The sequence below is a fragment of the Nerophis ophidion genome, linkage group LG01 (genome assembly GCF_033978795.1).
Source record: "Nerophis ophidion isolate RoL-2023_Sa linkage group LG01, RoL_Noph_v1.0, whole genome shotgun sequence".
Lineage (NCBI taxonomy): Eukaryota > Metazoa > Chordata > Actinopteri > Syngnathiformes > Syngnathidae > Nerophis > Nerophis ophidion.
In genome coordinates, this window is record NC_084611.1 from 46,540,318 (window position 1) to 46,567,758 (window position 27,441).

The 27,441-nt window shown below is 41.0% G+C and overlaps 1 protein-coding gene across 1 annotated transcript in view; it reads left to right on the forward strand.

Moving 5' to 3' along the window:
• The first annotated feature begins 1,546 nt into the window (after positions 1 to 1,546).
• The window catches only part of LOC133558790 (lipopolysaccharide-binding protein-like), a 32,386-nt gene continuing 6,491 nt past the window's right edge, over positions 1,547 to 27,441 (forward strand). The window contains exons 1-13 of the mRNA XM_061909960.1: positions 1,547 to 1,649; positions 1,709 to 1,823; positions 2,150 to 2,281; positions 2,339 to 2,494; positions 2,569 to 2,632; positions 15,754 to 15,814; positions 19,735 to 19,826; positions 19,905 to 20,081; positions 20,160 to 20,219; positions 21,074 to 21,241; positions 24,873 to 24,940; positions 25,028 to 25,070; positions 25,152 to 25,215. Coding sequence (XP_061765944.1) covers positions 1,547 to 1,649; positions 1,709 to 1,823; positions 2,150 to 2,281; positions 2,339 to 2,494; positions 2,569 to 2,632; positions 15,754 to 15,814; positions 19,735 to 19,826; positions 19,905 to 20,081; positions 20,160 to 20,219; positions 21,074 to 21,241; positions 24,873 to 24,940; positions 25,028 to 25,070; positions 25,152 to 25,215 — 1,303 coding nt within the window. The remainder of the gene's footprint in view (positions 1,650 to 1,708; positions 1,824 to 2,149; positions 2,282 to 2,338; positions 2,495 to 2,568; positions 2,633 to 15,753; positions 15,815 to 19,734; positions 19,827 to 19,904; positions 20,082 to 20,159; positions 20,220 to 21,073; positions 21,242 to 24,872; positions 24,941 to 25,027; positions 25,071 to 25,151; positions 25,216 to 27,441) is intronic.

Here is a 27,441-nt window from a genome sequence, read left to right on the forward strand (position 1 = left end):
TTGACCCTGTCGTGGACAGGGGGCCAATGCAACAACTTTAAAGCTGGTGTAATACTGAATAATATGGACATTTAAAAACGAATTATAGTGCGTTAAAATCAACCCTGTTGCGGTCAAGGGGCCAATGCAACAACTTTAAAGCTGCTGTAATAGTGAAAAATATGGACATTTAAAAACTGAGAGAACTTTAAAATCAACACTGTACCGGTCAAGGGGCCAATGCAACAACTTTAAAACTGTTGTAATAGTGAAAAATATGTTGTATTAAACCTCTAATGGTAACTGTTGGAAAATAGAAATATCACTCTCATAGCTAAAGACACCACTGATACATCTTTGAAGACTATAATACCAATCCAAACTCTGACACCAGTGATTATGATGTTTGTTTCTTCATGGCGCGAACGCACAAATGAATGTTTGATGTGTTTGCTTCCGGATGCCATGTGACATGCATCAGACTTCAAGAAAGGAAATATACAGACCAAAGTCATTCGATGCCATTGCAATGGACACATCTATTGGACTTCTAATGAGAGAAAACCACTGGTATGTCATTTGTTTAGATCAAGTTGGATGTAAATATTATCTTTATTCATTGTTTACTCAGCAAAAAATGGTTACCGCTAGCAATGTTTGATGCTATCCTTCATTGCTATTTGGCTGGTGTGCGCAGGCTTTTCCCAACAAGACCCGCATACTGAAAAGTGTAAGAGGGAGCCATTTGATGTTTTTTATTTCATGAAAGAAAAACAAATGCTAAAACAGATATTATATACAAAGACAACATTTTGTGTCAGTTTTGTGTTAAAGGTTCTAATCCCTTCATGATGTTTTTCCTCTTGCACTCTGACATTTTTTGTACGAATGTAAAGTGCAAAACAAATACAATCTAGTATTGTTATTATGAGGTTCTGGTTCTGGTTAAGGTTTAGGTTTGTTTTGAACTTGTGTGCAGTTACAATGTGGTACATTACATTTTTGCATTTCTCTTTGAAACATGTGCGAAAGGATTGTGAACTAAAGAGTCGGTGACTAAGTCAGTCGGTAATTGTGACTAAGTTCATCAATAATTATTAAAATATTTGAGATTTGATTGATTGATTGAAAGTTTTATTAGTAGATTGCACAGAACAGTACATATTCCCTACAAATGGTAACACCCCAATAAGTTTTTCAACTTGTTTAAGTCGGGGTCCACCTTCATCAATTCATGGTAGCTTTGGTAATAAAGACAAAAATTATGTTCATCTTATTTCATCGGAATATTTCTGCATTGAATTTGTATATACTGAATTTTTACAAACTGATTTTTTAAACACACATTTTGCTCACCTCCTTTTTTTCAATTCTCAACATAATAAAAAAACATCAGTTGACCAAATGTAACAAAAACAAAGTCAGTTACATGAACACAGTGTAAAAATGTTTTTTAAAAAAAGCTTGGCTAATTAAGACACAAATTTACCTGCATACTTTTTGAGTATGACTATAACTATGTTTCAATTGTGGTCTGATCCGGTTTTGCATTTACTAAAGCGGCCCCATGTCACGCTGCTGTTGGCTGCTGCTGGTTGCCTTGTGTCACATGACCTCAAGCACGAATCCCGGAGTCAAGATCCGACTGACCGAGAGCGGCATCGAATACGGTAACCGTTGTCATCGCCCAACATCAACGTTTCATCATCCAATAATCTTTGTCTTGAAGGCAGGCAACTTGGACTGGCGTTCATCCAGCGCAAACTGAAGAGCGCCACAGTGCCGGATATCTCCGGATCACACAGAGCGTCCATCTTTGGCCACGTCGAGTACTACTTGTCAAAGTAACGTTCGGATCCAGACTGAATCCCTTCTGAGAGCCAGGACTTTTTAGGGTTACCTCCATCAGTGTGTGAATGGGTGGATGTGGAAATAGTGTCAAAGTACTTTGAAGGTCGAAAAGCGCTATATGAGTATAATCCATTTACCATTTATTTTTCTTAATCGAAAAACCTTGTTTTTTTTGTCGCAATTTGTTTTTATACTCGTAGAAAACTTTTTTTATACCTGCTAATGAAATTTTTTATTGAAAAAATCCCTCTGTTCAAGTGTAAACGAGACACAGGTTCTCAGGAGGTCATGTGATGTCTAACGCTCTTCTTTCTTCCAGGATGCATCTCCAGTCTGTAGAACTACCCCAGCTCGCTGTGGTTCTGATGCCGGCGACTGGCGTCCGATTGTCTTTTGGGAACGCTTTCATCGGCATGAAGGGAAACTGGAGATACAACTACCGCAGCATATTGTGAGTAAGACGGAGAACAGATCCAAGGACAATTGACTGGCTTGTTTCTTTTGAAAGATGGGACAGCGGTAGCTTTGATCTGAACATGAACAAACTGGCTGTTCATACAAGCGTCGCCGTCACGAGCCTCCAGACGGGGCGACCTCAAGTTGCTAGTGTCAACTGCGCCGCTACCGTTGGCAGTGTGGACATTAAATTCCAGGGCAGAGCCAGGTGAGATGATTGCCAATCTGCATGACTGCTCGGGTCAAGTGAAAGCTTTTCATATTATGTCTCTTTTATCTCAGCTGGCTCTACAATCTTTTCAGAAGCATCATCAGCAAGTATTTGCGTAGTTGGCTGCAAAAACAGGTGAGGACATACAATTGTCTACCTTCTCCAAAACACAGCTGTCAAACTCATTTCATTTGGCCCACCAATACACTACATACCTACGTACTCAAAAGTTTCTACATCCACACGCACATTCACTGTTCAAACATACACATACTGTACATAAACATATACTGTACATATACATTCACTGTACAAACATACATATACTGTACATATACATTCACTGTTCAAACATACATATACTGTACATAAACATATACTGTACATATACATTGACTGTACAAACATACATATACTGTACATATACATTCACTGTTCAAACATACATATACTGTACATAAACATATACTGTACATATACATTGACTGTACAAACATACATATACTGTACATATACATTCACTGTTCAAACATACACATACTGTACAAAAACATTCACTGTTCAAACATACACATACTGTACATATACATTTACACATACTGTACATATACATTCACTGTACAAACATACATATACTGTACATATACATTCACTGTTCAAACATACACATACTGTACATATACATTTACACATACTGTACATATACATTCACTGTACAAACATACATATACTGTACATATACATTCACTGTTCAAACATACACATACTGTACATATACATTCACTGTTCAAACATACATATACTGTACATAAACATATACTGTACATATACATTCACTGTACAAACATACATATACTGTACATATACATTCACTGTTCAAACATACACATACTGTACATATACATTTACACATACTGTACATATACATTCACTGTACAAACATACATATACTGTACATATACATTCACTGTTCAAACATACTGTACATAAACATATATTGTACATATACATTCACTGTACAAACATACACATACTGTACATATACATTCACTGTTCAAACATACATATACTGTACATAAACATATACTGTACATATACATTGACTGTACAAACATACATATACTGTACATATACATTCACTGTTCAAACATACACATACTGTACATATACATTCACTGTTCAAACATACATATACTGTACATAAACATATACTGTACATATACATTCACTGTACAAACATACATATACTGTACATATACATTCACTGTTCAAACATACTGTACATAAACATATATTGTACATATACATTCACTGTACAAACATACACATACTGTACATATACATTTACACATACTGTACATATACATTCACTGTTCAAACATACATATACTGTACATAAACATATACTGTACATATACATTCACTGTACAAACATACATATACTGTACATATACATTCACTGTTCAAACATACACATACTGTACATATACATTTACACATACTGTACATATACATTCACTGTTCAAACATACATATACTGTACATAAACATATACTGTACATATACATTCACTGTACAAACATACATATACTGTACATATACATTCACTGTTCAAACATACTGTACATAAACATATATTGTACATATACATTCACTGTACAAACATACACATACTGTACATATACATTTACACATACTGTACATATACATTCACTGTTCAAACATACATATACTGTACATAAACATATACTGTACATATACATTCACTGTACAAACATACATATACTGTACATATATATTAACTGTTCAAACATACACATACTGTACACATATATTTGCTGTTCAAACATACATATACGCATACTGTACATATACATTCACTGTAAAAACACACATATGCAGATATTGTACATATACATTCACTGTAAAAACACACATATGCAGATATTGTACATATACATTCACTGTAAAACATACATATATGCATATTGTACATATGCATTGACTGATCAGACATACATATACACATACTGTACATATACATTCACTGTTCAAACATACACATACTGTACATATACATTCACTGTTCAAACATACATATACTGTACATAAACATATACTGTACATATACATTCACTGTACAAACATACATATACTGTACATATACATTCACTGTTCAAACATACACATACTGTACATATACATTTACACATACTGTACATATACATTCACTGTACAAACATACATATACTGTACATATACATTCACTGTTCAAACATACTGTACATAAACATATATTGTACATATACATTCACTGTACAAACATACACATACTGTACATATACATTCACTGTTCAAACATACATATACTGTACATAAACATATACTGTACATATACATTGACTGTACAAACATACATATACTGTACATATACATTCACTGTTCAAACATACACATACTGTACATATACATTCACTGTTCAAACATACATATACTGTACATAAACATATACTGTACATATACATTCACTGTACAAACATACATATACTGTACATATACATTCACTGTTCAAACATACTGTACATAAACATATATTGTACATATACATTCACTGTACAAACATACACATACTGTACATATACATTTACACATACTGTACATATACATTCACTGTTCAAACATACATATACTGTACATAAACATATACTGTACATATACATTCACTGTACAAACATACATATACTGTACATATACATTCACTGTTCAAACATACACATACTGTACATATACATTTACACATACTGTACATATACATTCACTGTTCAAACATACATATACTGTACATAAACATATACTGTACATATACATTCACTGTACAAACATACATATACTGTACATATACATTCACTGTTCAAACATACTGTACATAAACATATATTGTACATATACATTCACTGTACAAACATACACATACTGTACATATACATTTACACATACTGTACATATACATTCACTGTTCAAACATACATATACTGTACATAAACATATACTGTACATATACATTCACTGTACAAACATACATATACTGTACATATATATTAACTGTTCAAACATACACATACTGTACACATATATTTGCTGTTCAAACATACATATACGCATACTGTACATATACATTCACTGTAAAAACACACATATGCAGATATTGTACATATACATTCACTGTAAAAACACACATATGCAGATATTGTACATATACATTCACTGTAAAACATACATATATGCATATTGTACATATGCATTGACTGATCAGACATACATATACACATACTGTACATATACATTCACTGTTCAAACATACATATACTGTACATAAACATATACTGTACATATACATTCACTGTACAAACATACATATACTGTACATATATATTAACTGTTCAAACATACACATACTCTACACATATATTTGCTGTTCAAACATACATATACGCATACTGTACATATACATTCACTGTAAAAACACACATATGCAGATATTGTACATATACATTCACTGTAAAACATACATATATGCATATTGTACATATGCATTGACTGATCAGACATACATATACACATACTGTACATATACATTCACTGTTCAAACATACACATACTGTACATATTCATTCACTGTACAAACATACATATACAAGTACATATACATACATACACTCATGCACATAATCACGTTTCATCAAACATACATTAACGTTGTTGCCCTTGGGTAAACTGGGTAACACATGGCACACTGACAAAGCTTAACCTACTCCACTATAACAATCTACAAGGTTAAAATACTTGGCTTCTCTTTCTGACCCTCCATTTTTCTGCTTTCTTTTGTATCTTTAGTTATCATTATGTATATGTATTGTTGCATTTGAAACAATTATATTGTTGATAATAGAGGTCAAGTATTATTCAATATCAAAAGCGATGTTGTATTGGTATTTGTATTGATCTATTTGTAGTGTAATAATGCTCATTATCATTTCTGTATTATTTATTTCGCAAATTGCTTTTTTGCTATCACTTTTACACACACACAAACATGCGTGTGTGTCTGTGTACAAACATGTGTGTGTGTCTGTGTGTACAAACATGTGTGTACAAACGTGTATGTCTGTGTGTACAAACATTTATGTGTCTGTGTGTACAAACATGTGTGTGTCTGTGTGTACAAACATGTGTGTACAAACGTGTATGTCTGTGTGTACAAACATTTATGTGTCTGTGTGTACAAACATGTGTGTGTCTGTGTGTACAAACATGTGTGTGTGTCTGTGTGTACAAACATGCGTGTGTCTGTGTGTACAAACGTGCGCGTGTGTCGGTGTGTACAAACATGTGTGTGCCTGTGAATACAAACATGTGTCTGTGTGTCTGTGTGTACAAACATGCGTGTGTCTGTGTGTACAAACATGTGTGTGTCTGTGTGTACAAACATGTGTGTGTGTCTTGTGTGTACAAACATGTGTGTGTGTATGTGTGTACAAACATGTGTGTGTCTTGTTTGTACAAACATGTGTGTGTGTGTGTCTGTGTGTACAAACATGCGTGTGTCTGTGTGTACAAGAGTGTGTGTGTCTGTGTGTACAAACGTGTGTGTGTGTCTGTGTGTACAAACGTGTGTATGTCTGTGTGTACAAACCTGTGTCTGTGTACAAACGTGTGTGTCTGTGTGTACAAACGTGTGTCTGTGTGTACAAACGTGTTTGTGTCTGTGTACAAAAAGTGTGTGTCTGTGTGTACAAACATGTGTGTGTCTGTGTGTACAAGAGTGTGTGTGTCTGTGTGTACAAATGTGTGTGTCTGTGTGTACAAACGTGTGTGTGTGTCTGTGTGTACAAACGTGTGTATGTCTGTGTGTACAAACCTGTGTCTGTGTACAAACATGTGTGTGTCTGTGTGTACAAACGTGTGTGTGTCTGTGTACAAACGTGTGTGTCTGTGTACAAACGTGTGTGTGTGTGTCTGTGTGTTGAGATTTGTGTGAAGCAGGAGCCCTGATTGGCTGTCTTTTTACACCCCACACTTCCGCCATGGATGATTTGTGTGTCTGTGCAGTGATTTTGTTGTCTGTCTGCAATTTGACCTTGCCTTTCCCTATTGTCACCTGTAGTGGGCGCCTTGCACCCGCTCCTCTTATTCTGTGTTGAAAGCACCTTTCAGTCACTTGCTGTAAGTACAAGTTTAGGTTTTAGCAGCGACGCAGTAGTTTTGTCATTTTCAAAGAAGTTATCAGTAATGTTATCTGTGAACAAGTTAGCTTTTCTCAGCTTGTGTGTCAGAGAGTCTGATGTGGTGGCTTCAGCACGGAACAACATGAGTGGGTGACTGCAGGTCCACACTAGTGGGAGTATAGAGAAATGAAATCAACACGGAAAAACACGACAGCGATGAGGTGGCGGCTTGTCCAGGGTGTATGCCGCCTTCCGCCCGATTGTAGCTGAGATAGGCCCCAGCGCCCCCCGCGACCTCAAAGGGAATAAGCGGCCCCCGCGACCTCAACGGGAATAAACGGTAGAAAATGGATGGATGGATGGGTGCAAGGCGCCCACTAGTGGGAGTATAGGGAAATTAAATCAACATGGAATAACATGAGTGGGTGCCAGGTGCCCACTAGTGGGAGTATCAGGAAAGGAAAGGTGAAGTTGCAGACACACAACTTTTACATGTTCAGATCGCCACACAGGACTTCTCGGTGGCAGAGGGGTTAGTGCGTCTGCCTCACAATACGAAGGTCCTGCAGTCCTGCGTTCAATTCCAGGCTCTGGATCTTTCTGTGTGGAGTTTGCATGTTCTCCCCGTGAATGTGTGGGTTCCCTCCAGGTACTCCGGCTTCCTCCCACTTCCAAAGACATGCACCTGGGGATAGGTTGATTGGCAACACTAAATGGTCCCCTAGTGTGTGAATGTTGTCTGTCTATCTGTGTTGGCCCTGTGATGATATGGCGACTTGTCCGGGGTGTACGCCGCCTTCCGCCCGATTGTAGCTGAGATAGGCGCCAGCGCCCCCGAAAGGGAATAAGCGGTAGAAATGGATGGATAGATCGCCACACACACACACACACACACACACACACACACACACACACACACACACACGCACACACACACACACACACACACACACACACACACGCACGCAGAGACACGCACACACACACACACACACACACAATTTTGCACAGCAGAAGTGTGGCGTGTAAAAAGAAAGCCAATTATGGTTCCTGCTTCACACGAATCTGAATACACAATTTCTTTTTCTAAACATACACACACACACACACACACAGAGACACGCACACACACACACACACACAATTTTGCACAGCAGAAGTGTGGCGTGTAAAAAGAAAGCCAATTATGGTTCCTGCTTCACACGAATCTGAATACACAGACGCACACAATTTCTTTTTCTAAACATACACACACACACACACAGGTTATCATTTGGAATGGGGACCAAGTTTCTGATCATCACTTGTGGAGACAAGGGAAAAAATATATTAGTTTTAAAGGCCTACTGAAACCCACTACTACCGACCACGCAGTCTGATAGTTTATATATCAATTATGAAATGTTAACATCGCAACACATGCCAATACGGCCTTTTTAGTTTACTAAATTGCATTTTTAAATTTTGCGCGGAAGTATCCTGCTAAAATGTTGCGGTATGATGACGCATGCGCGTGACGTCACGCATTGTAGAGGACATTTTGTTCGAGCACCGTTCCCAGCTATAAGTCTGTTTTTATCGCATAATTCCACAGTATTATGGACATTTGTGTTGCTGAATCTTTTGCAGTTTGTTCAATGAACAATGGAGACGTCAAAGAAGAAAGCTGTAGGTGGGAAGCGGTGTATTGCGGCCGCTTTTAGCAACACAAACACAGTCGGTGTTTCCTTTTTTACATTCCCGAAAGATGACAGTGAAGTTTTGCTATGGAACAGAGCGGTCAAGCGAACACGGTTCCCTACCACATGTCAACCGGCAGTTTTGGTGAGAAAATGGTGGTAATAAGTCGGCTCTTACTGTAGAGATGAGCGGAGAGCTTGCGTCGTTCCTCCTGCGCCTGTCAAAGAGGATGATGCGGACTCTCTTGCTTCCTCCCACAGGCCGCCCCCAACCGTCGGATGCTTCCACTGAGGAGATGGGGGAAAAAAAATCTCAGCCCGGCACCACCGGCCGCCTTTGCCTCGTCGAGAAACGGGGCTTCTTTCGGAGCCACTGGCGGTCACCACACCCGTGGCCACACCCCTCCAACTTTTTTAACCCTGCTGTGACAAATTCAGTTGACAAAAGTTCCAGCTTTACGCCACTTTCTTGCCGCACACTATTGCTATCGGTCTGGACCACACACACAAAGTACAGCGTATTATGCAGCGATCATTTCGAAAGATCGTGTTTCGAAGAGGGTCCCTTGCGAAGGGCAGAGATGGGCATCGCCACCACCCGTCGACTGGTGCTGAAGAACGGTGCGGGGCCGACCTTCAGGTTGTACAGCTACAACCATATAATCTTACTAAAACACCAGTAACACAATAAGCAGATAAGGGATTTTCCAGAATTATCCTCGTAAATTTGTCTAATAACATCTGAATCGCTCCCACTGCCGTCTAGTCTTTTTTCCCCCTAGTCCTTCACTCTCAATTTCCTCATCCACAAATTTTTCATCCTCGCTCAAATAATGGGAAAATCGTCACTTTCTTGGTCCGAATCTCTCTCGCTGCTGGTGGCCATGATTGTAAACAATGTGAGGATGTGAGGAGCTCCACAACCTGTGACGTCACGCGCACATCGTCTGCTACTTCCGGTACAGGCAAGGCTTTTCTATTAGCGACCAAAAGTTGCCAACTTTATCGTGGATGTTCTCTACTAAATCCTTTCAGGAAAAATATGGCAATATCGCGAAATAATCAAGTATTACACATAGAATGGACCTGCTATCCCTGTTTAAATAAGAACATCTCATTTCAGTAGGCCTTTAAATAAGGATGTCTAGCATACAGAATGACAGTCCTGTTAATGCCAGGATAACAAATTGTTTTAATTTTTTAAGAAAAGTCATTTAAATTTTAATTTTTATGTTTTATTTTGAACAACATTGTTGACATAAAGAACATAAAAAAAACTGTTGTACTTAAGCAGTCTTGCTGATGATCTCGTAATCTACTATTTTAGCTGCAACCATCTTTTGTAGGCCGTAATGCGCTCGTACACGTACAACTTCAATGCTTGTACACCTACAAATTCCATGCTCAGACACGTACAACTTCCATGCTGGTACACGTACAACTTCAACGCTGGTACACGGACAACTTCAACGATGGTACACGTACAACTTCAACGCCGGTACACGTACAACTTAAACGCTGGTACACGTAATACTTCAACGATCGTACACATACAACTTCAACGCTGGTACACGTAATACTTCAACGATCGTACACATACAACTTCAACGCTGGTACACGTACAACTTCAACATTGGTACACGTACAACTTCAACGCTGGTAGACGTACAACTTCAACGCTCGTACACGTACCACTTCAACGCTCGTACACGTACAACTTCAACATTGGTACACGTACAACTTCAATGCTGGTACACGTACAACTTCAACGCTGGTACACGTACAACTTCAACGCTCGTACACGTACAACTTCAACATTGGTACACGTACAACTTCAACGCTGGTAGACGTACAACTTCAACGCTCGTACACGTACCACTTCAACGCTCGTACACGTACAACTTCAACGCTGGCACACGTACAACTTCAACGCTGGTACACGTACAACTTCAACATTGGTACACGTACAACTTCAACATTGGTACACGTACAACTTCAACGCTGGTACACGTACAACTTCAACGCTCGTACACGTACCACTTCAACGGTCGTACACGTACAACTTCAACGCTCGTACACGTACAACTTCAACGCTGGTACACGTACAACTTCAACATTGGTACACGTACAACTTCAACATTGGTACACGTACAACTTCAACGCTGGTACACGTACCACTTCAACGCTCGTACACGTACAACTTCAACCCTGGTACACGTACAACTTCAACGCTGGTACACGTACAACTTCAACATTGGTACACGTACAACTTCAACGCTGGTACACGTAATACTTCAACCATCATACACGTACAACTTCAATGCTGGTACACGTACAACTTCAACGCTGGTACACGTACAACTTCAACGCTGGTCTTCAACGCTCGTACACGTACAACTTCAACGCTGGCACACGTACAACTTCAACGCTGGTACACGTACAACTTCAACATTGGTACACGTACAACTTCAACATTGGTACATGTACAACTTCAACGCTGGTACACGTACAACTTCAACGCTCGTACACGTACCACTTCAACGCTCGTACACGTACAACTTCAACGCTCGTACACGTACAACTTCAACGCTGGTACACGTACAACTTCAATGCTGGTACACGTACAACTTCAACATTGGTACACGTACAACTTCAACATTGGTACACGTACAACTTCAACGCTGGTACACGTACAACTTCAACGCTGGTACACGTACAACTTCAACGCTGGTACACGTAATACTTCAACGCTGGTACACGTAATACTTCAACGATCATACACGTACAACTTCAACGCTGGTACACGTACAACTTCAACGCTGGTACACGTACAACTTCAACGCTGGTACACGTAATACTTCAACGATCGTACACGTACAACTTCAACGCTGGTACACGTACAACTTCAACTCTGGTACACGTACAACTTCAACGCTGGTACACGTACAACTTCAACATTGGTACACGTACAACTTCAACATTGGTACACGTACAACTTCAACGCTGGTACACGTACAACTTCAACGCTGGTACACGTACAACTTCAACGCTGGTACACGTAATACTTCAACGCTCGTACACGAACAACTTCAACACTGGTACACGTACAACTTCAACGCTGGTACACGTACAACTTCAACGCTGGTACACATAATACTTCAACGATCGTACACGTACAACTTCAACGCTGGTACACGTACAACTTCAACGCTGGTACACGTACAACTTCAACATTGGTACACGTACAACTTCAACGCTGGTACACGTACAACTTCAACGCTGGTACACGTACAACTTCAACGCTGGTACACGTAATACTTCAACGATCGTACACGTACAACTTCCATGCTCGTACACGAACAACTTCAACACTGGTACACGTACAACTTCAACGCTGGTACACGTACAACTTCAACGCTGGTACACATAATACTTCAACGATCGTACACGTACAACTTCAACGCTGGTACACGTACAACTTCAACGCTGGTACACGTACAACTTCAACATTGGTACACGTACAACTTCAACGCTGGTACACGTACAACTTCAACGCTGGTACACGTACAACTTCAACGCTGGTACACGTAATACTTCAACGATCGTACACGTACAACTTCCATGCTCAGACACGTACAACTTCCATGCTGGTACACGTACAACTTCAACGCTGGTACACGTACAACTTCAACGCTGGTACACGTACAACTTCAATGCTGGTACACGTACAACTTCAACGCTGGTACACATAATACTTCAACGCTGGTACACATAATACTTCAACGATCGTACACGTACAACTTCAACGCTCGTACACGTACAACTTCAACGCTGGTACACGTACAACTTCAACGCTCGTACACGTACAACTTCAACATTGGTACACGTACAACTTCAACGCTGGTACACGTACTTCTTCAACACTCGTACACGTACCACTTCAACGCTCGTACACGTACCACTTCAACGCTCGTACACGTACAACTTCAACGCTGGTACACGTACAACTTCAACGCTGGTACACGTACAACTTCAACATTGGTACACGTACAACTTCAACATTGGTACACGTACAACTTCAACGCTGGTACACGTACAACTTCAACGCTCGTACACGTACAACTTCAATGTTTGTACACGTACAACTTCAATGTTCGTACACGTACAACTTCAACGCTGGTACACGTACAACTTCAACGCTGGTACACGTACAACTTCAACATTGGTACACGTACAACTTCAACGCTGTCACACGTACAACTTCAACGCTGGTACACGTACAACTTCAACGCTGGTACACGTAATACTTCAACGATCGTACACGTACAACTTCCATGCTCGTACACGTACAACTTCCATGCTCAGACACGTACAACTTCCATGCTGGTACACGTACAACTTCAACGCTGGTACACGTACAACTTCAACGCTGGTACACGTACAACTTCAACGCTGGTACACGTACAACTTCAACGCTGGTACACATAATACTTCAACGCTGGTACACATAATACTTCAACGATCGTACACGTACAACTTCAACGCTCGTACACGTACAACTTCAACGCTGGTACACGTACAACTTCAACGCTCGTACACGTACAACTTCAACATTGGTACACGTACAACTTCAACGCTGGTACACGTACTTCTTCAACACTCGTACACGTACCACTTCAACGCTCGTACACGTACCACTTCAACGCTCGTACACGTACAACTTCAACGCTGGTACACGTACAACTTCAACGCTGGTACACGTACAACTTCAACATTGGTACACGTACAACTTCAACATTGGTACACGTACAACTTCAACGCTGGTACACGTACAACTTCAACGCTGGTACACGTACAACTTCAACATTGGTACACGTAATACTTCAACAATCGTACACGTACAACTTCAACGCTCGTACACGTGCAACTTCAACGCTGGTACACGTACAACTTCAACGCTCGTACACGTACAACTTCAACATTGGTACACGTACAACTTCAACGCTGGTACACGTACAACTTCAATGCTGGTACACGTAATACTTCAACGATCGTACACGTACAACTTCAACGCTGGTACACGTACAACTTCAACATTGGTACACGTACAATTTCAATGCTGGTACACGTACAACTTCAACGCTGGTACACGTAATACTTCAACGATCGTACACGTACAACTTCAACGCTGGTACACGTACAACTTCAACGCTCGTACACGTACAACTTCAATGTTTGTACACGTACAACTTCAATGTTCGTACACGTACAACTTCAACGTTGGTACACGTACAACTTCAACGCCGGTACACGTAATACTTCAACGATCGTACACGTACAACTTCAACGATCGTACACGTACAACTTCAACGCTGGTACACGTACAACTTCAACGCTGGTACACGTACAACTTCAACGCTGGTACACGTACAACTTCAACGCTGGTACACGTACAACTTCAACATTGGTACACGTACAACTTCAACACTGGTACACGTAATACTTCAACGATCGTACACGTACAACTTCAACGCTCGTACACGTACAACTTCAACGCTGGTACACGTACAACTTCAATGTTTGTACACGTACAACTTCAATGCCGATACACGTACAACTTCAATGCTGGTACACGTACAACTTCAACGCTTGTTCACATACAACTTCAATGCTTGCCATTCCCGCTTTTGAAGAGCTTCACCGGTTGGGCCCTCCAACATTTGAAAAAGTCCCTCTTTGCTGCTACATTACTAGAAGGGATGAATGAATGAATGGCTTCATGTGCTTCTCCAGAGCCTTCACCTCTTTCCCTGTCCAGGCTCGCCTTTTCTGGGCAGCAAGACCTGCAAGTCACCATACTAAAAATGTGTAGGAAAATAAAAGAAGTAAAAAAAGATTAAGAAATTAAGTTATACATGTGTTTGCTATAATGTCTCTAAGCCACAGAGAACAATGCATACATATGCATTTGCATTATTTGTGAGAAAATAAAGACTGATAACTCAAGTTTTATGTATACTTTAGCAATAAAAATACATTTTACTGTAAAAATTGGAAGCTCAGTTGCCAGAATGTTACTAGAAATTTTACGGTAAAATTGTGACGACTGAGCTGCCAAATTTTTACTGAAAAACTGAATACATTTTTTTATAGTGTGTGTCAAAAATGTAATGATGGAATGCATAGGCAATTGTACAATGTGAGGTTAACCCCTATACATGTATATTAATTATTCTTGTTTACAAGCCACCCTCTGAGGTGACCATATTTGTGATACGGCCCTCATTAAAAAATGTGTTTCACACCCCAGCTTCAAGACTTTCCTTGAAATGTGTCTTATGTATTATTTCAGATCTGCAACCTGGTTGCTGATGCAGTGTCTGACCTGAACCCTCGGTTGAAAATGCTTACCGGTAATGCATACCTATATCATGTTTTTTGTCTTGAAAACCGTTTGATCTGAATTACTCGCAATGCACGCTTGATGGTGACAAAATGGCAGCATCATAGTCACTCTTTCAAAATGAATGCATTCTCCTTAGGGCAAGACTCATCATTTTAATCATAACATTTCGCGGGCAAAGTTAAAGCTTTTGGCGGGCTGCAGTGTGGACCCAATAAAGTGATAGTTTTATTATGCTGGTGTTCTGTATATCTTGTTTAGCACTTAGCAATATGCTTAGTGTTTCACCAAAGCTGCATCTGTTTAGCACACAGCTTCTTAAATTCGTCGCTCGTCCTACTTACATTCAGGATCAAAAATATGTTTCTGGATCATCATTTGTCGCAAAGTAGTCTTTGTTGTCTCTCATGAAGTCTGCCAGGATTAGTAGTAACCCAAAGCTCATGACCATAGGTGAGGATGGGAACTTAGATCGACCGGTAAATTGAGAGCTTTGCCTTCTGGCTCAGTTCCTTCTTCACCACAACAGATGGATACAGCGTCCAGATTACTAAGACCCAGCACCGATCCGCCTGTCGATCTCACAATCCACTCTTCCCCAACTCTTGAACAAGACTCCGAGGTACTTGAACTCCACCACTTGGGTCAAGATCTCCCCCCCAACCCCGTAGATGGTACTTCACCCTTTTCCGGGTGAGAACCATGGACTCGGAGGTGCTGATTCCCATCCCAGTCGCTTCACACTCGGTTGTGAACCAAACCAATGAGAGCTGAAGAACTTGGCAAGATGAAGCCATCATCTGCAAAAGCAAAGACCCGATCCTACAGCCACCAAACCAGACATCCTCAACGCCCTGACTGCGCCTAGAAATTCTGTCCTTAAATATTATAAACAGAATTGGGACAAAGGGCAGCCTTGGCGAAGTCCAACCCCGACTGAAAACAGGTCCAACTTACTGCCGGCAATGCGGACCAAGCTCTGACTCTGATGGTAAATGGGTTGTACTTGTATAGTGCTTTTCTACCTTTTTTTAAGGTACTCAAAGCGCTTTGACCCTATTTCCACATTCACCCTTTCACACACATTCACACAGTGACGGCGGGAGCTGCCATGCAAGGCGCTAACCAGGAGCCATCAGGAGCAAGGGTGAAGTGTCTTGCTCAGGGAAACAACGGACGTAACTAGGACGGTAGAAGGTGAGAATTGAACCAGGAACACAGCCACTCTCCTAACTCCGCCATGCCATCCAATGATATGTCCGGATCATACAGGGAGTGCACCGCCACAATCAGACAGTCCGTTACCCCATACTCTCTGAGCACTCCCCACAGGTCGAATGCGTTCTCCACGTCCAAAAAGCACATGTAGACTGGTTGGGCAAACTCCCATGCACCCTCCAGGACCCTGCCGAGAGTATAGAGCTGGTTCATTGTTCCACGACCAGGACGGAAACCACACTGTTCCACCTGAATGCGAAGTTTGACTATCCGGCATAGCTTCCTCCCCAGTACACCTGAATAGACCTTACCGGGAAGGCTGAGGATTGTGATCCCACGATAGTTGGAACACACCCTCCGGTACCCCTTATTAAAGAGAGGAACAACCACCCCGGTCTGCCAAAACAGAGGTAGCGCCCCCGATGTCCACGCGATGTTGTAGAGTCTTGTCAACCATGACAGCCCCACAGCATCCAGAGCCTTAAGGAACTCCGGGTGGATCACGTCCACCCCCGGGACCTTGCCTCCGAGGAGCTTTTTAACTACCTCAGCAACCTCAGCCCCAGAAATAAGAGAGCACACCACAGATTCCCCAGGCAATGCGTCCTCATTGGAAGACGTGTTGGTAGGATTGAGAAGGTCTTCAAAGTATTCCTTCCACCGATCCACAATATCCGCAGTCGAGGTCAGCAGAACACCATCCTCACCATACACGGTGTTGACAATGCACTGCTTCTCTTTCCTGAGGCAGCGGCTGGTGGTCCAGAATGGCTTCTGAGACATCTAGAAGTTGTTTTCCATGGCTTCTCCGAACCCCTCCCATGTCCGAGTTTTTGCCTCTGCGACTGCTGAAGCCGCACACCACTTGGCCTGTCGGTACTTGTCTGCTGCCTCAGGAGTCCTATGAGCCAAAAGAGCCCGATAAAACTCTTTCTTCAGCTTGACGGCATCCCTCTTGGATTACCGCCACGACAGGCACTAACCACCTTGCGGCCACAGCTCCAATCGGCCGCCTCGACAATAGAGGTGCGGAACATAGTCCACTGGGACTCAATGTCCAGCACCTCCCTCGTGACATGTTCAAAGTTTTTCTGGAGGTGGGAATTGAAACTCTCTCTGACAGGAGACTCTGCTAGAAGTTCCCAGCAAATCCTCACAATGCGTTTGGGCCTGCCAGGTCTTTCCGGCATCCTCCCCCACCATCCCAGCCAACTCACCACCAGGTGGTGATCGGTAGAAAGCTCCGCCCCTCTCCTCACCCGAGTGTCAAAAACATCCATCCATCCATCCATCCATCCATCCATTTCTACCGCTTGTCCCGTTTGTAGTTGCGGGGTGAGACCGCAAATCCGATGACACAACTACAAGTCGATCATGGAACTGCGACCTAGGGTGTCCTGGTGCTAAGTTCACATATGGACACCCTTATGTTCGAACATGATGTTTGTTATTGACAATCTGTGACGAGCACCGAAGTCCAATAACAAAACATCACTCGGGTTCAGATCCGGGTGGGCATTCTTCAGTCACGCCTCTCCAGGTTTCACTTTCGTTTCCAACATGAGCATTGAAGTCCCCCAGAGTAGTACAAGGGACTCACCCGGCGGAGCACTCTCCAGTACTCCCTCGAGTGAATCCAAAAAGAGTGGGTATACTGACCTGACACTTGGCACGTAAGCGCAAACAACAGTCAGGACCCGTCCCCCCACCCGAAGGCGGAGGGAAGCTACCATCTCGTCCACTGGGTTGAACTCCCAACGTGCAGGCTTTGAGCCGGGGGGCAACAAAAATTGCCACCCCAGCCCGTCGCCTGTCACTGCCGGCAACGCTAGAGTGGAAGATAGTCCATCCCCCTCTCAAGAGAACTGGTTCCAGAGCCCTTGCTCTGCGTCAAAGTGAGTCCGACTATATATAGCCGGAACTTCTCCACCTCACGCACTAGCTCAGGCTCCACGTCCCAAGAGCCAGCTTATGTAGCCGAGGATCGGACCGCCAAGCGCCCTGCCTTCGGCTCCCGCCCAGTTCACACTGCACCCGACCTCTATGGCCCCTGGTATGGGGCCCATTCGAGGGGGGACCCACGTTGCCTCTTCGGGCTCACCAGGCGCTCACCATCGAGCCCCACCTTGCGGCCTGGCTCCAAAGGGGGGCCCCAGTGACCCGCGTCCGAGCGACGGAAATCTGGGTCCTTTGTTTGTATTCTTCATAGAGGTCTTCGAGCTGCTCATTGTCTGATCCGTCACCTAGGACCAGCTTGTCTTGGGAGACCCTACCAGGGGGCCATAAAGCCCCTGGACAACATAGCTCCTAGGATCATTGGGACACGCAAACTCCTCTACCACGGTAAGGTGGCAGCTCAGAGAGGAGTTATTTTATTGTGATCATTTATATCATTTTGATTATATCCATTTGCTTGCAAACTTTGTAAGTATTTTTGTATTATAAATAAGATATATATGAGGATCGCTTTAACATAAAAGGCAACTGTCTTTTCCATTACACTGGTATTTTATAAACATGACATGGCATTATTTTGGTTCCTTGGCTGCTCCGAGAGGGGAAGGGTAATATTTGGCTAGAACGTCTGCTGTGACGCCCGCTTGTCAATACAGTAAGCTTTACTTCAACTATTCGTCACCGGCATCAGTTCACTCATGATCACATCCTGCTCAGATTCATCGATCAAAATACGTTATTTTCGTCTGTTTGCAGTCTCAGCCAAGGTGGACAAGTATGCAGAGATTGAGTATTCTATGGTCTCTGCACCCACAGTCTTGGACTCTTCTATAGGTTTGAGCCTAAAAGTAAGAACATGACATCTCTGAAAGTTTAAATGAGTTTTAAAGACAAGTTTGTATCAGTATGTCACATTTCTCGTTTAGGGGATATTCTACAACATACAGAGTCATCAGGAACCTCTGTTCTCTGCTGCCATCTTTTCTCTGCCACCAAAGAACAACCGCATGGTGTACATTGGTGTGTCTGCCTTCACCGCCAACTCGGCAGCTTTGGTCTATAACACGGCCGGAGCCCTGAGCTTGCACATTACGGATGACATGGTGGGCCGCAGGGTTATCATTTCAACTGTCAACTTTTTCGCCGATCTTGAACTACTCTCTTTCACTCTCTTACGACAGGTTCCTAAAAGCTCCCCAATCAGGCTCAACACCAAAGCATTTGGATTTTTCATCCCTCAGGTGACACAACCTCAAGCCTCGAGAGCAGGGATGCCCAATTTTGACCTTTTTCAAGCTGTGTGACCATTGATCGCATGTCTACAAAGTCACAGTGTAAAAATAAAAAGGACACCTGGCAGCTCCATTCGCCAGAAATATACCGTATCATCAGTGGTACAATTTTTCCATATACAGTAATGCATTGTAAAAACAGGGAACATGGATTGTACGGTAAAAGAGTGGCAGCTCTGTCGCCAGAATGTTGCAGTAAAATTAACAATGGTACTCTTTTTAAGGTTACTGGCAAGGTCATTTTACTGTAAAAAAAATTGGCAGCTCAGTCACCAGAATTTTACATCAGAACAGCAGTGGTACAGTTTTTCAATATACAGCAATTTGGAGTAAAACACCATAAATTTTATGGTCCAATTCTGGTGACTTGAACAGATAGTTTTCTTTATTGTAAAATACATAGTTTTTTTCATTTAAATTAAAAAACATTTCGTAGAGGCTAACTAGTTGCCTTTGAATTCAAGGGAAAGTTGTGACATTTTGGCGCTCTATGGAAAACAGTGATCTTGGAAGGAGCTGGTTACAGAAGCGTCTGTAAATGGTGAAAATATGTAGAAAATGACCTTTTTGAAGGTTTCGAGGTTAAAAATGTAGATCAAAGCTGACTGTGTACCTTGTATTTATTCATGTATGGCGATGTAAGGCCTATTCCTCTCTTGCACAGTTAAAAATGACTGTTGGGCATGCATACCATTGGCACATTTTCATTTCGGCCTTTGGAGGCAAACAGTTTGGCACCGCTGCTCAAGAGATTTATTTCTCAAAAGAGTTAACAGTAATTTCTCCACAAATTCTCCTTTCAGATTGCCAAACTTTCCCCAAGTTTGATGATGAAACTGCTGGTTAAGACGGTGAAAAATCCTGTCATCACCATGGAACCGAACAACGTGACGGTTCAGGCCACAAGCACGGTGACTGCCTATGCTATCCAACCAAACCGTAGACTCTCGCCGCTATTTGTCCTCAACTTGGCAAGTAGCAAACGTCACACAATCCCGCCTGCATCAATGAAATGTTTCATTCTTGCTGTTTTTATGGAGGTTAACTCGTGACTTGAAGATTTTTTTTTTACATTGAATCTATGTAACTGAAATTTTGGGATTTGAATTTTGTGTACTGAGTTTTGCTGACAATTTCATTAAAACATTTAAATCTGGGTTTTAAAATTTAGTGTAACAAAAAAAATCAGTGTCATAAAAAAATTCAGTGCTGAAAAATTCAGTGTCGTAAGATTTGCTGTTTTAAAAAGCGAGACTCGGGACCAGGAAATTAGGCCTGAAGCAATGAATGTTGTCTCAGTACCAGCCAATGAGGTGTCAAGTTTGAAGTCACGTGACACGGCGATTACAAAGCAGCATAAAAAAGAATTAACCGGGCTGCTTGGGCATAATACGACATAATATGCATTTAAATGCGACCCACTGGACGTTTCCAAACTAAAATGATTCACATGGTTAAAATCTGCACTTTTGATACAATTTCTACATCATATGCAGCTAAACTGACTGATACACAATGTGACCAGTAGATGATGCTGGATATCTGTGGGCATTCAATCGATCGATACACAATGTGACCAGTAGATGGTGCTGGATATATTTGGGCATTCAATCGATCGATACACAATGTGACCAGTAGATAGTGCTGGATATATTAGGGCATTCAATCGATCGATACGCAATGTGGATCGATACGCAATGTGACCAGCAGATGGTGCTGGATATCTTGCATTCAATCGATCGCAACTGGACTGTTTGGTTTGTCTTAGAAGATGTTTCACCGGCCATCCGATTAGGCTTCATCAGTTCATGCTCATAGACTTAGATTGATCAGATCTAGTGCAGCAGCTGGTGCCAAAACCCCCAATATGTATAATCCAAAACCAGGACGGTGTGCCTGGGCAAGAATGGTCATGATGAGAAAAACATCTGTTTTGATGGAAACAAGCAATCCTAACTTTCAAAGTCAATGACAGTCGTTGAAGTCAAATTTTCCCTCGTTAGCATTGAGGTATTGTGTGGCAGAACCATCGTTGTGGAACAACTACTACCAGTCCAAAATTGTCGGAATCCCCCACATAAGCATTCTATTCAGTTGTAAAGAAATGGCACAGGTGACCAGAATGTTTCTAACCCCTATTATTTGTTGGAGGCTAAATTGCGGAGTCTTTTGAGAATGGTTGTCAAAGGAGTGTTGTTTCTTCCTGCGGTGCAGGTAAACAGCTGAGTCTAGACCTGAAGACTTTGTTGTCAAAGGAGTGTTGTTTCTCCCTGAGGTGCAGGTAGACAGCTGAGTCTGGACTTGAAGACTTTGTTGTCAAAGGAGTGTTGTTTCTCCCTGAGGTACAGGAGTGTTCTTTCTCCCTGAGGTGCAGGTAGACAGCTGAGTCTAAACCTGAAGACTTTGTTGTCAAAGGAGTGTCTCTCCCTGAGGTGCAGGTACATAGCTGAGTCTAGACCTGAAGACTTTGTGTTCAAATGAGTGTTGTTTCTCCCTGTGGTGCAGGTACACAGCTGAGTCTAGACCTGAAAACTTTGTAGTTAAAGGAGTGTTGGTTCTCCCTGAGGTGCAGGTACACAGCTGAGTCTAGACCTGAAGACTTTGTTGTCAAAGGAGTGTTAGTTCTCTCTGAGGTGCAGGTACACAGCTGAGTCTAGACCTTAAGTCTTTGTTGTCAAATGAGTGCTGTTTCTCCCTGAGGTGCTGGAAAACAGCTGAGTCTAGACCTGAAGATTTTGTTGTCAAAGGAGTGCTGTTTCTCCCTGAGGTGCAGGTAGTGGTTGTTTTGTTTCCCCATCATATGAATCAGTGCATTCATCATAACACTGGAAATCATACATCAGATTGTTTTTGTGGGAGTGGGGTGTCCAGTCTTAAGGATGCAACAGTCTTTGTCTCAGGTAGATGCCTGTTTTGAAGTTTACTGGGATATGTGTTGAGTTTCTTAGACCTGATACATATGGAATGACAATATTTTGCCTGTCACCTTTTTCCTTCTCATTTACTCTGTTCTTGTTATTTCTGGAACTAGATGCACTTTCACAAACAACCAGCTGAGGCAACCACGGTTTTGAGGTATTCCCTCAAATGCCTATGCTCTTTGTCTATGGCCTGTGGGCTGGTAGGAACATTATCAGCTCTGTGTTGTAGGGTTCTGATAATGCTCAGTTTGTGTTCCAGTCAATGCGCTCACGTGGCCCTTCAACAACTGTCCTTGGCATTGACAGTTAGGATTGCTCTTTTGCTTCAAAACAGTTGTTCTTCTCACTACGATAAGGCGAAACCATCCTTGCCCGGGCACAACCTCCTTTTTTTGGTAGTACAATTATTTGGGGTTTTGGCACCAGCCGCTGGACTATATTTGACCAATCTAAGTCTATGATCATGAAGTGATGAAGCCTACTCGGATGGGTGGAGAAACGTCTTCTAAGGCAAACAAAACAGTCCAGCTGCGATCGTTTGAATCCCCTGAGATGACAATGACCTGGATGAATGAGAACGTTCATAGACATGGTGCTGGATACTGATGTTCAGGTAAATGTAAGGAAGAAGACATGTTTGGATGCATTCATAGAAGGAGGAATAACTGTCCCAGCGTAATCTCCACACTACGGTGATCATAAGGAAAATGATATTATATCTAATCAGTAGATATATTTTTTTAATAATTTAGCTTATTTTTTGCCGTGTTGTTTGCATCGTTGTTGCTCTTGCTAGGTGTCCTGCAGTAGAGGAGCAACTTTCTTATTTTTGAATATTCAGTGTTTTATTGGTTATAGTTAATATCGTACTTTAATGTACATTTCAATGTCTTCTTCAGTAAAAAAAAAAACTAAACAGACCATTTCAAAAATGGAATTAATTGAATTATATGACAGTTACAATGCCTATAAAAATAAACAATGTGGGATTTACAACATTAACTATGGACAACAAATCCCCGCATATTGAGAATATGCTACTGAAGACAACCTCCTTGATGGACATATTTTATAATCAAACAAGAACAACAAAGATACAACAAACACGGCGAAACATAAACGCTGAGGGTAAAAAAAAATCCACTTATTGGAAATCACTGTACTGCGGATCTTTGCTGTAGAAGTCTACCTCCGCTGAGACCCGCTTTCAGGCTTTTTTGAACAAGCCCTGCCCACTCTACCCCATTCTGTTCGTTCCCAGAGCGTTGCATGTCAGTCAAAAGTGCAAATTTAACCACTGGAATCATTTCTATAGTTTGGAAATATCCAGCGTGCAGTTTTGAAATGTCGATTATGTTGTATCATCCCCAAGTAGCCCAGTTGACTGCTTTTTATGCTGCCTTCATAAGTCCTGTGTCATGTGACTTCAAACTTAACACCTCATTTGTTGCTTTTGAGACAGGCTCGATTGCTTCAGTCTTAATTTATTACTCTGAATTTTTCAACACTGAATTGTTTTACACTGATTTTTTTACACTGAATTGTTTTTTAATTAAATTCTCAGCATAATTTGATGTAAAAAAAATCAATTAATCCATAAATTGAGCGTCACATTTTTTCTCTCAATAAAGACACAAATTAACGTCATTGTCTGAAGCAAAATCTTTCACGTCTCCTGCAGGAGGCAAGCGTGAGCGCCCAAGTGTTTGTCAGCGGCACGAAGCTAGCTGCAGCTGTCACCTTGAACAAGTGAGTTCCACTCAATAGGACTCATTTTTCCCCCTAAAGGACAAAAGTTCCCACGTTACAGGATTATTTTTTTATTCATTTGCACAGACTGAATCTGACCCTGGGCACAAGCTATGTGGGAGACTTTCAGGTAAGAGAGGTTGATCAAGAAGCAAATAACAGCATTTTTAGTCACAGCTAAGCGAGGAACTAACAGGGACGTAACGCACAGGTCAGACCTCTTGACAACATCCTGAAAATGGTCCTGTATTTATTAGTTCAACCCAAACTGAATGGTGAGTTGTTTTACGTCAGTGTTTTTCAGCTGTGGTGTGGCACTACGCTATAGTCATGCCCTTTCCACCACTTTAATAACAGTCTCAAACAGAAGAAGTCTGGGGCGAGAGTCGTAAAGAAATATCATAGAGTATAGTGGTGAAGCTGTTATTTTCCTTTGGATCAAGTTATTCATTATCAAGTTCATTTATTTTAGCACAACATAATTGTCTATTAATTCCTTTTTCATGAGTTCTTTATGACCTTCTCCCAAAGTATATTTGGTTATTACTTATTTTTGTAAATCAGCCTCACCTAAACCTAAGGTCTATGTGTTAAATAAAGATGTGTGTGAATGTCCAAGCATTCACACAAATAACATCTACACCAAAAAACGATCAACTTATTTTTATTATTCCGCAGCAAAACTTTGTAGCGCTCCACAGCCCACAGTTGTTATCTGACCAGAACCGTTCCAAGTATCAAAATGTTCGGCTCGACCAGGAATCGTGAGCTATTTTTTAAAATTCCATGATTTCCTCATTTCTCAACCAATTCGAACCATCCACACACTCTGCTCACCTCGGACGATCAAACTAACAAGTTCGAAAAAAAATCCAGGAATACCCAGAATGCCCAAATTTCCAAAGACCTAATTTTCACATCTTCCTGTAAAGTTTTCACAGTCCACATTTTTCAACATTTTTGGACCATGGCACCTATAAAACATTCCTCTTAATTAGGACAACAAAACTATCGTTTTTCGTTTTGTTCCCCAAATTTCTAGGAAATTCCCATGTCCAGGGTGTATGTGCCTTCTGAATGCAGCTGGGATAGGCTCTGGCTACCCCCGCGGCCCTGAGATGGACAAGCGGTAGAAATGGATGGATAGATGGATGGACGTGATCATAGTTACACAATACCCAAAATTCTCAAAAGTTTGCATTATATTTACCCGATTTCCCCCTTTCAACCATCAACCCACACTACTCTTCACATAGTCAAATGCAAAACATGTTTTCCTTTGCCCAATATTCCCAGAATTTCCGGTCATTTTCTCGGGCGTATGTATCATCGCTTCGGCGGCTCGTGCAAGCAGGGCATTCACTTGCAATTCCTACTGGAATTGCAATTTCTAGTAATATTTGTGATTAACACATGACTTCATATAATTTGACACAGATGTAAAACTAAGTAGGTTGGATATAATTTTTGAATACGATTAAAGACAAAAATAAGATTACAAACTTAGTATTAATATTTGAGTGGAATTTTTTTGTGGAAAAGTTGTGCCCCGGGGTGAAAAAGGATAAGTTGCCCTGTTTTACATGCCAACATAAGAAACTGGGCAATTACTGTACATACTTTCAGATACCACTCCAGTGTTTCTCATTCATGGATTTATTTGTGACAGTCAGCCACAAAGAGATTTGAAACTACCTGTTCATTATTAATCGTTAAAACATTAAAGCGTACCTTGGATGCTGGAAAAAAAGAAGACTGAGATGAAGGGATAAGTGTTTCCAACTTAATGACCCACAATCTCAAACAAAAAATCAATAAGGCTACCACTAACCATAATAATCATATATATAAATCCCGCATGTCGACTGGTCTAAATGAAGGATGTCCCAATCCAATATTGCACAGGTGTCAAATTCAAGGTATTAAGTGGCTCGCCAAAGGTTGGACAAAATATGCGGCAAAATATTTTCTGGGTAAATGTATTTTGACAGAAAATATGACTACATTTTAAAGCTGCAAATCTTTGGCCACCTCATGATTTGACTGGAATCTGATTCCTATATATATATATATATATATATATATATATATATATATATATATATATATATATAGAATGTGTGTATACATACATATATACTTATGTATGTATGTGTATGTGTATATATATATATATATATACATATATATATATATATATATATATATATATATATATATATAATATACAAACCCCGTTTCCAAATGAGTTGGGAAATTGTGTTGGATATAAATATAAACAGAATACAATGATTTGCAAATCCTTTTCAACCCATATTCAATTGAATGCACTACAAAGACATATATTTGATATTCAGACTCATAAACTTTATTTTTTATTTTTTTGCTAATAATAATTAACTTAGAATTTCATGGCTGCAACACGTGCCAAAGTAGTTGGGAAAGGGCATGTTCACCACTGTGTTACATCACTTTTTCTTTTAACAACATTCAATAAACGT